The sequence below is a fragment of the Myotis brandtii genome, unplaced genomic scaffold (genome assembly GCF_000412655.1).
Source record: "Myotis brandtii unplaced genomic scaffold, ASM41265v1 scaffold74, whole genome shotgun sequence".
Taxonomy (NCBI): domain Eukaryota; kingdom Metazoa; phylum Chordata; class Mammalia; order Chiroptera; family Vespertilionidae; genus Myotis; species Myotis brandtii.
The window spans coordinates 1,808,379-1,817,958 of NW_005370944.1; the positions used below are offsets into that span (position 1 = coordinate 1,808,379).

A 9,580-nucleotide genomic window follows, 5' to 3' on the forward strand; every position below is an offset into this window, starting at 1 on the left:
ATGCTCCAGGATTGGGCAATTGGGCTATTACTCTGGGGCCTCCTCAGAGCAGGGGCAAAGAGGCATATCGCCAGCGCGGGTAGGAGAGTCCGGTCCGAGGTGCCACTGTTCGTTCAGTGGAGAATAGCAGCCCAGAGAGGCTCCCTTAACTCATCCTGGTGATCTTTTTTCATCTCTTCTCTCCTCTACTCCTACTCGAGCCAAGAGGGTCTGGTCTTTTCCTTCTGTGTACTTGACCAAGTTCCCTCTCCCTTCTCACCTCTCCTCCCAAATTCACAAAGCCTAAACCCCATCTCCCCAAACCCAGTAGTACCTCTGTGGGGCTGTGGTCCGGGCTGGGCTGCTGGCTTTCGGAGGGAGACTCCGGGGGAGGCATGGTGGACATGTCGGGCAGTGCGGAGTCCTGTTGGGTCCCCGAAGATCTGGCGGGTGCAGGCTCCGGCTGCATGGAACCCAGTGCAGTTTCGATTCTCAGTTTTGATCTTGGGGGGCGGGAGAAGCTTGATGAGACTCACGCGCGAGAGCACTGAATTTCCGGAGCTATCCGAAAGGGGAGGTGCCGGTTCTGGGCCAGTCACTGGAAAGGAAGTGAAACAGTAACTGGGGGCGGTTCTAGGAGCGGAGAGGCCAAACTGTGGGTTTGGAAGACACGCCCATGGCGGGTTGGAGGGAGAGGGAAGACAGTAGAGCACAGCTGACCTGGGGGAACAGCAAAGTGTCTGAGCTGACTCGAGGGGGGCAGCCCCGCCCTGGGCTTTGGGCCATTCATCAGCTCACATGGCACAGCTTTGTGCCAGCCCCCAGCTGGGAGCCTGGGGCATAGAGATGAGTGACATGGCCCTTGCTTTGGAAGAATCCCAGATCTAGTGGAAGGACAGGCTTCAAAAAGAGATTTTCACACAGCATTGAGACTGGCTGGAAAGGAGGTTCCTCAGCTGGAACTTGGAACAGTGGGAATTTACCAGGGACTCAAATATTGGGAAGACACTTTAAACAGAGAGAATAGTGCGTGCAAAGGCATGAAGGTTTGAAACAGGATTTAAGAGGGGACCCATGAGCAATGTCAGCCCAGGAAGGACTGGGGCAAGATCATAGATAAGGAGATGGGCCAGTTTTGTGGACTGTAGAGTCAGTTTGGTACCTAGGAACAATGTGATTCACTGTGCATGGTAGGAAAGTCACTCTGACAACCTAGGGGCAGGTGGCCTGATCTAGGATAGTGGCTGTGGGATGCAAGGGGGACCTGAGTCAGAGACACTGGGAGGACACTGAGTGCAGATGAGGAGAACAGGATGATGCCTTGGGTCACAGTTGGAAAGGCTGGTAAATTTTAGGCAGTGGGGGATGGGGGAAGCTGGTGACAGGGTATGAAGAGTGAGGAGACAGAGCAAGTTAGCTTTTGGCCAGCAGAGAAGTGTGCCAGACCCCCAGTTGGTGAGGGGAGAAAGTACAGCTCCAGGTAGCCTCCCTGAGCCAGTACCCTTGGCTCTAAACTTCAAACCATCCCAACCACTGTGTACCCATTCTATGCTGTTCCAGCTTGGAACAGACTAGGAGGGGTGGTGACAGGGCTTTGCTCTTGTAAAGGCTTATAGTCTGAAGGCATGTATGGAAGGGAAGTGGGAGAGGCTTCAGGAGCCTGCCCTACCTTCCAACCCCATCAGTACCCCTTGGGTTTTAGAATCAGGCCATCAAACTAGGAAAAACCAAAGATGGTGAGCAGCTATCTGCAGAAGGGACCTGGAACTGGGCTATTGCTGAGGGGCTGAGGGGCATAAGGAGGCAACTAGCATGTGGCTGTGACAAGGAAAATTTTATTAATCTCTGTTCATTTTGGAAGACAGCTTGCCTCAATGCCCTATTAGAAGTTAATGCTTCTCAGAATAAACTCCCCATTTGCATTTGGGTTTTCTCAAACCATGAAGAGACAAGTTACCTCTGGGTAACTGGATCAAGAGATATGCTGTTTCTGGCCCTAAGGACTGAGAATCTCACCTCTAGATGCTTTGGAGGGTCTGCCCCATCATAACTCTGTGCTAACTCCTCGTTCCTGAGGTCCGAACATGAAATTTTTCTGTTTTTGTGCCAAAGTCCAGGTTCTCCCGCCCCACCTTAACCACAGTGAGCTAGTCAACAAATAAGTACTGAGATCCACTCTGCCAGATCCTGCTTGTTGGGCTGTGAGTACACAAAGTGGAGTAATTTGCTGATTATGCCCTGGAGAAACGTTAATTCCAGATAAGCCTCCACTCCCTTCCCGGCATACACACCCCAGTATTTGAGTTTGGAGAGGGAATGGTACAATTTCCTTGATTCTGAATAAGATTCGGCTCCTGAAAAATCCCTTTCAAAGCCAACGTCCCTCCTGATCCTTTTCCAAAGCCGAGGGGTAGCAAGCAGGAGGAGGCAAGGACCACCTTTCCTCCCAGCCCCGCGTCCGCAGTTCGGTCCTCCTAGCGCAGGTGGCGATGTGCGACTCCCGAGAAGCCGGAAGCCGCGGCCGGGAGGGGCGGGGCGGAGGCCGGCAGATCACTTCCGGCACTGGCTGTTTAGAGCCCTGCTCCTCAGGTGTGGGTACCCGGCGCTGCCCTTGGGGGACGTGGACTCTTTCCCGCAGTCGAACTTCGGCTTCCTGGGCTCCCAGAAGGGCCGCTTGTTCCGGGAGCGGGGCGGCGTGGGGCCGGGGGCTGGTGAGTGGCCGTCCAGCGCAGAGGGACTCGGGGGACCCGGCCGGCATCCCCAGGCCCGAGCTCTGTGCCTGTCAGAAGTCGGCTGGTCTCGCGTAGTCGCTCCCAAAGAGGAGGGAGCGAGGGGAAACGCTACGTGGAGAGGGGCCTGTACCGGACGCTGGGATGCTGGCGCCGATCCACCCTTCTGGGGCTTCGGGGCTGCAGCCTTCAGTTCTCATCTTCCAAGGAGCCCCCCTCCGTCCGCCCCATACACCTCACTCCTCCTCGGCTCAGCCTGTTAGGCCTCGGCTGAGGTTTCAAGTTCCCATTTTGACGAGAAAGAAACCAAGGTCTAGGCATAGAAGATCATCTGCTCGCCAAGGGCACTTGGCTGCCAAGAAGTGGCAGAATTCCCTCTGCCCCCTCGCAGGGGACTAGGGAGGAGAGCAGAAAATCAACCTCTAGATTCCCTGAGCTTGAGCACCGCTCTGTTTCCTGGTGGAGGGACACAGGCCAAAAAAGGCCCTCAGCTGCCTGTGTGTCAACTCTGGCCCTGTCTTGCTCCAAAGCCTTGAATCCCACATTTCAGATCTCACATTCCTCAGCCTGACAACCAAACACTGGAGGATTTGGTCCCTCCCTAACCCTCCTGTAATGACAGCTGCCCCATCCAAGGGTTCCTTTTCTGCAGGGGCCACGAGGTGAGCCTCATTTCCTAGTTCCTCTCTCCCCACCTCCCACCTGAAGCTCTTCAACTAAAGCATGTATTTGACGGCCCTTAGGGGGTAAAGAATTGTGAGCTAGGAAAGAACATCTTAGTCCTCACCTATGGCTCTTATTGATTGGTGAGCCATTAATGCCTTATCCCTTTAGGCAAAAGGACTCCTTGAAAGCACACCTTTGGGGCTTATGATAGAGGAGGGATTGGTTATGCCAGCAGCATTCAGTTCAACGCAACCTGTGTTTTCAGATTCCCACCCACTCCTGGCTCTGTACCAAGTTAATATAAATTAGACAAGAAGATTGATTCCTGCTCAGCCCAATAAGGAGGGCATCACATGGTTTTGCTTCTCAGATCCAATGACCATTGTCCAGCAGAGAAAGCCTTGTGAAGGCTGGACTTGGGAGAGATTAGTTTTGATGTGTGGGAAGAGGGAACAATCCTTAAGTAGGACCTACACAAAGATATGGGAGTATTAGGCAAGGAGGCAGGCAGAGCTCTGAGAAGGAAGGGAGGTGGGCAAAAGGTACACTTGACCATGTTCACTGTGCCTGCAGCTGTCCGGCCAGCCAATTGGTGTTCCTTGACTGCCTTTGTGCTCTTGCCTCAGATGTATCCCACACCTGGTCTTCCTGCCTCTGCCACAGCCTCATCAGTTTCCTGGGGTTCTTGCTGCTGCTGGTCACCTTCCCCATTTCTGGCTGGTTTGCCCTGGAGATCCCCAGGGTGGTTGGGTCATACTGAGCACTGATGGATGAACTTTTTGTCCTCTGTCTCCTTCCCTTAAGTATATTATCACACTTCTGGAAAATGGGCTGGGCCAGGACACATCTTTCAGTTGAGGAAACTGAGGCTCATATTTGTCCAAAGTCAAACAGGAACCAAACTCCCAAGTCCTGGGTTCTGGACAATAGTGTTAAGGTGCATACTGATATCTTTGCCAAGCCTTCCTGCCTTTGGATTAGGCTAAATTGGAACTGGAAAACACTAAAATTGGCTCCAGAGATAACGAGTGAAAGGAATTTAGGCCTTGTTTCCACAGGGGGTATCTGCAGATGGGAAAGGGATGAACTATAGTTGAGGATCACACCTGAAAGCCACAGTGAAGTGGAAGCCAAGCAGGCCTGGCTCTTTGTGCAGCCCTAGGCCATGGTCAACTTTTCTAGAAAGACTTTGGGTTTGGTGTAGTCTGGAAGGAAGTCCTTAGAAAGTCCTAAATCCTAGTTCTAAAACTGCCACTGAAACAAATACTGTGACCTTGGGCAAGTCACTTTGCCTCTCTGGGCCTTCATTTCTCAATGTGGATATATTTACTTCTTTGAGGACTCCAGCACCTGAAGTTGGCAAAGCCCTTTGCTTAGGGTTGCTGATGGAGCAGCCCAGAATTTGATCCTAACTAATTCAAGGACAGACAGTTTTCTGGTTTGAGTCACATCTAGCTTCAGACCACAGAAAAGAAAAGTTTCTCTGAGGATCAAGAAACAGTGTGGTAGTGGAGAGCATGGCTTCTGGAGTCATTCAGAGCTGCATTCAGATCTTGCCTATTTCAGTTAGGGACTGTGATTTTTGAGCAAGTCACTTAACCCCTCAGAGCCTTGGTTTTCTCATGTAAACACAGTTTAAGGATACCTGACATTGCCCAGGGCAAGGGGGAGAGAGGTGAGGGAGGGCCCTGGGCAGACATCAATGCCAATCTGGGCTTACCACACTCAACCCTTCCTTTGCCATTGTGAGCAGATTGTGCCCACCTATGATCAGATGATTGTGTTTCTATTGGGCTGGATCCGTACCCCCCAAGAGCCTGGCATGGTTTTGCTCCTGCCTTCATTGGCTCCTTTCAGAGGGTGGATCTGAGGACACGAGCTTTCAACGTCCCTCCCTGCAAGGTGAGGGGCTTCTTGGCTCTCCTGGACAGAGAGAATGGGGGCTGTGCAGAGTGTATCCTGGGTGCCAGTAACTTGGCCTATGAGTAGCCATCAGAGGTAGGAGAAGGGGAGTATGGAGGAGAGCAGAAAATTGAGGCTAGAGGCTGGGAGCCCATTCTTGCTACAAATACCTAACCCCATATACTTGAGGACACCATTTTGTTCATGAGGCTCTAGTGACCAGGTAGGTCGATCAAGCTGGGTGGTCTCAGTGGGCCTGATCTCCCTGCAGCTTCAGCCCCTTGAAAGTCTCCTCTTTCATGCCCCCTGCCCCCGATCTAAGAATGGGGCCGTGCTGCCTGTGCGGGCCAATGTCCAGTTTAGGGCTCCAGTATTGTCAGTGATGACTGTGAAGGACCTGAACACAGCCATAGCCCAGAATGCCATGACCAAGGCCCTGCTCAAGAGGCCTCTGCAGGCAATTCAGATGGAGAAGCTCAAGATCAGCAACCAGCTCCTGGTAGGCAGCACTTCACAGGGCAGAATTCAGTGGCTGGCACCTGGGCCTCCCTTTGCCTGCGGGACACTTTGAACAAAGCAGCAGATCCCTTTAGGCCTCAGTCTACCCTATGCATGAAGAGTGTGACAACTTTTGAAGAGCCAGTGGTATGGGTGGGACTATGAGTATGTATGTAGAACTTCATTGTCTATTTGCCTATTAATGGACACTTAAGTTGCTTCCATACTGTAGCTATTGTAAATAATGCTGTGATGAACATAGATATGTATATAACAGTTTGAATTAGTGTGTTGGATTTCTTCAGACACCCAGAACTGGGATTGCTGGGTTATAGAGTAGTTCCATTTTTAGTTTTTTGAGGAATCTCCATACTGTTTTCCATAGTGGCTATGTTATATAGGACAAGGGTCTCAAGGTCTGGGTGTTCTTACTAAATGCCACTCTTGCTAAGTGTTAAAATGTAGCACAATATTTTGCAGAAGCAGCTGTACACAGGATGTGCTTGACAAGAACCCTACCATATTAAGTGTAGCCAACTGCAAACAAGAAATCAACATTTAATTAACCAAATCTATCTATATAAAAGGCTAAGTGACCGACCGTCCAATTGACGCACACTGGCAATTTAGAAATAAATGTTGACTCGCACATGCGCAATACATATAAAGCTCTCGCTGGCGCCAATTGCATGTGTATGTTTCCATCTGTCATTGTCGATTGTGAATTTGGCTGTTTTTGTTGAAATGATTTGTAATGGATCTATTATTGAAGCTACCTTTGGGACTAGTAAATCTATAGATATTATTAAAAACATATCTAAACATGTGATTCTTTGTCCAAAAAATGAGCATGTTCATAAATTAAATGAAGAAATTTTGGATACACTGGATGGAGATTTTCACACCTATTTGAGTGATGATTCCATCAATTCAATTGATGATGCCAAAAAGGAAAATTTCCCCAGCGAATTTCTTAATAGTATTACTCCTTCAGGAATGCCATGTCATAAATTAAAATTGAAAGTAGGTGCAATCATAATGTTACTGAGAAATATTAATAATAAATGCAGTCTTTGTAATGGTACTAGATTTATTATCAAAAGATTGCAACCTAACATAATCAAAGCTGAAGTATTAACAGGATCTGCGGAAGGAGAGGTTGTTCTGATTCCAAGGATTTGTCCCTGTCTGACACTGGCCTCCCATTTAAATTAATTCAAAGATAGTTTCCCATGATGCCAACATTTGCAATGACTATTAATAAATCACAAGGACAAACTCTAGACATAGTAGGAGTATTCCTACCTGAACCCATTTTCAGACATGGTCAGCTATATGTTGCTTTCTCTCTAGTTCGAAGAGCGTGTGACGTTTAAGTTAAAGCTGTACTAGTAAATACTTCATCACAAGGGAAATTAGTCAAGCACTCTGAAAGTGTTTTTACTCTTAATGTGGTATACAGGGAGATATTAGAATAAGTTTAGTCAATTTACCAGTCATTGTTTTTATCACTGTTGTTTTTGTTTTAATATAATTTTTTGTTTTTATGTCATGTCTTTGTTGTTATATCATGTTGTTATTGTTTATTGATCAGTTTATATATTATTTTCATATAGTAGTACATTTTACTAATTTTCTTTCATCTCTGACACTTCTATTATAGACAAAGGGTAAATAGTGATATTACAATATTTCTTCTAATTAATTTCCTTTCAATGTGCACGAATCCGTGCACCAGGCCATTAGTAGTATATATAAGCAATGGCTAAGCCTCCCATCAGGGAGATAGAGCTTTGGATGTGAATCTCCTGTCTCCTTTACTTGCTGTAAGTAAATAAAACTAAGGATAATCAATGCCCCCCAAGTGGTGAACTCCTTGAGTTAGGTAACAGGTACACCAATCTGCATACCCAGCAACAGTGCACAGGGTTCCCTTTTCTGGACATCCTCATCAACTTGTTTGTTGATTTATTGATAATAGCCATTTTGACAGGTGATATCTTATTGTGGTTTTAATTTTCATTTCTTTATTAGTGACTTTGACCATCGTTTCATATATTTGTGTCTTCTTTGGAGAACTTATCTATTCAGGTCCTCTGCCCATTTTTTAATTGGATTGTTTTGTGTGTGTGTGTGTGTGTGTGTGTTTGGTGTCAAGTTGTATGTATGAGTTTCTTATGTATTTTGGGTATTAACCCCTTATTGGATGTATCACTGGCAAATATCTTCTACCATTCAATAGGTTATCTTTTTGTTTTGTTCTAATTATGTGAAACATGCCTTTGGTATTTTGATAAGAATTGCATTGAATCTCTAGATTATTTGGGGTAGTATAGACATTTTAACCATGTTAATTCTTCCTATCCATGAGCACAGTATATGCTTCCATTTATTTATATCTTATTCAGTTTCTTTTTTCAATGTCATAGTACTCCAAGTACAGGTCTTTTACCTTCCTTGGTTAAATTTATTCCTAGGTATTTTATTCTTTCTGATGCAATTGTAAATGGGATTTTCTTTTTTAAATATATTTTTATTGATTTTCAGAGAGGAAGAGAGAGATAGGAACATCAGTGGCGAGGGAGAATCATTTATAGGCTGCCTCCTGCATGCCCCCCACTGGGGATTGAGCCCACAACCCAGGCATGTGTCCTTGGCTGGAATCGAACCCGGGACCCTTCAGTCCACAGGCCAACGCTCTATCCACTAAGCTAAACCAGTTAGGGCTAGGATTTTCTTAATTTCTCTTTTTGATAGTTTATTATTGGTGTATTAAAATGTAACCAATGCCTGAATATCAGTTTTGTATCCTGCGACTTTACTGAATTCACTTATTCTAATAGGGTTTTTTGGGGGGGCGGGGGGGGAGGGGGAATCTTATATAGGTTTCCTATATAGTACCATTGTTATGGTAGGCAGCCATCAATCAGAGCCTGGCTGGCCACTTCAGAGAGACGGGCTAGGCCAGGGCTGTGTAAAGGACACTGCCATGGAAATCCAGGGGTGCCCTGCAGACTCCAACCAGTAGGAAGGTGGACTGAGAGCTATAGCATCTCTAGGCTTCCTGATGGTGGATCCTGCAGCACTCTCCCCACTACATAGACAGTCAGGGAGCACCAAGAATCTCCCCCATTGGCTATGATGGCTCTGGGGGAGGTTCTTACACCAAGCTGCCAAAAAGCTAGAAAGATGAATGAACAGGGCCCCAGTGCTGAAAGCTAGCAAGATAATTGGATAGAAAAAAGCCCTCCTCTCCCTATCCCTGTAAGAACTCTGGGCTTGAGCAGGAAGAGGAGATGGTCTTTGAGACTGGAGTCCACCACTCTCCCAGGTTCTAGCACCTGGATAAAACCTTTTTCCTTTTGCACCAGTGCTTGTCTCAAAAGTTTGGCTTTTGGGTAGAACCTGTGTTTTTTGTTACATCTTATCATCTGCAAATAATGACAGTCTTACTTCTTCCTTTCCAATTTGGATGCCCTTCCTTCCTTCCTTCCTTCCTTCCTTCCTTCCTTCCTTCCTGTCTGATTGTTGTGTTGACTTCCAATACCATATCTAATCTAATAAAAGAGAAACATGGTAATTAGTGTACGACCGCTACCCTTCCCATTGGCTAATTAGCGAGATATGCAAATTAATCACCAGCCAAGATGGCAGTTAATCACCAGCCAAGATGGCGGTTAACCGCCAACAAAGATGGCGGTTAATTTGCATATGTAGGCACAATGCAGGGAGGCGAAAGGGAAAGCACGGAAGAAGCCCCCTGCCACTGACAGTGATCGGAAACCCAGGGGGGAGCTAAGAGCCGG

At 47.2% G+C, this 9,580-nt stretch overlaps 2 protein-coding genes across 9 annotated transcripts in view; one reads left to right on the forward strand and one right to left on the reverse strand.

Annotated features, from left to right (window-relative positions):
• The window catches only part of PML (promyelocytic leukemia), a 54,231-nt gene extending 53,639 nt beyond the window's left edge, over positions 1–592 (reverse strand). For 5 of the 8 annotated variants that reach the window (XR_314515.2, XM_014530462.1, XM_005882793.2 and 2 more), the window contains exon 1: positions 314–591. Coding sequence is in view for 6 of the 8 variants with exons in the window: in XM_014530462.1 (XP_014385948.1) it covers positions 314–448 (135 nt within the window). In the remaining 2 variants the exon portion in view is untranslated. Of the gene's footprint in view, positions 1–313 lie in introns of all 8 variants that reach the window. The other 3 variants (XR_001359916.1, XM_005882795.2, XM_005882797.2) reach the window with 1 other exon arrangement.
• Positions 593–1,919: 1,327 nt separating this feature from the next.
• The window catches only part of STOML1 (stomatin (EPB72)-like 1), a 17,128-nt gene continuing 9,467 nt past the window's right edge, over positions 1,920–9,580 (forward strand). Inside the window, 7 exon segments of the mRNA XM_014530395.1 lie at positions 1,920–1,942; positions 2,554–2,690; positions 4,001–4,116; positions 5,128–5,212; positions 5,215–5,278; positions 5,589–5,775; positions 7,152–7,159. Coding sequence (XP_014385881.1) covers positions 1,920–1,942; positions 2,554–2,690; positions 4,001–4,116; positions 5,128–5,212; positions 5,215–5,278; positions 5,589–5,775; positions 7,152–7,159 — 620 coding nt within the window.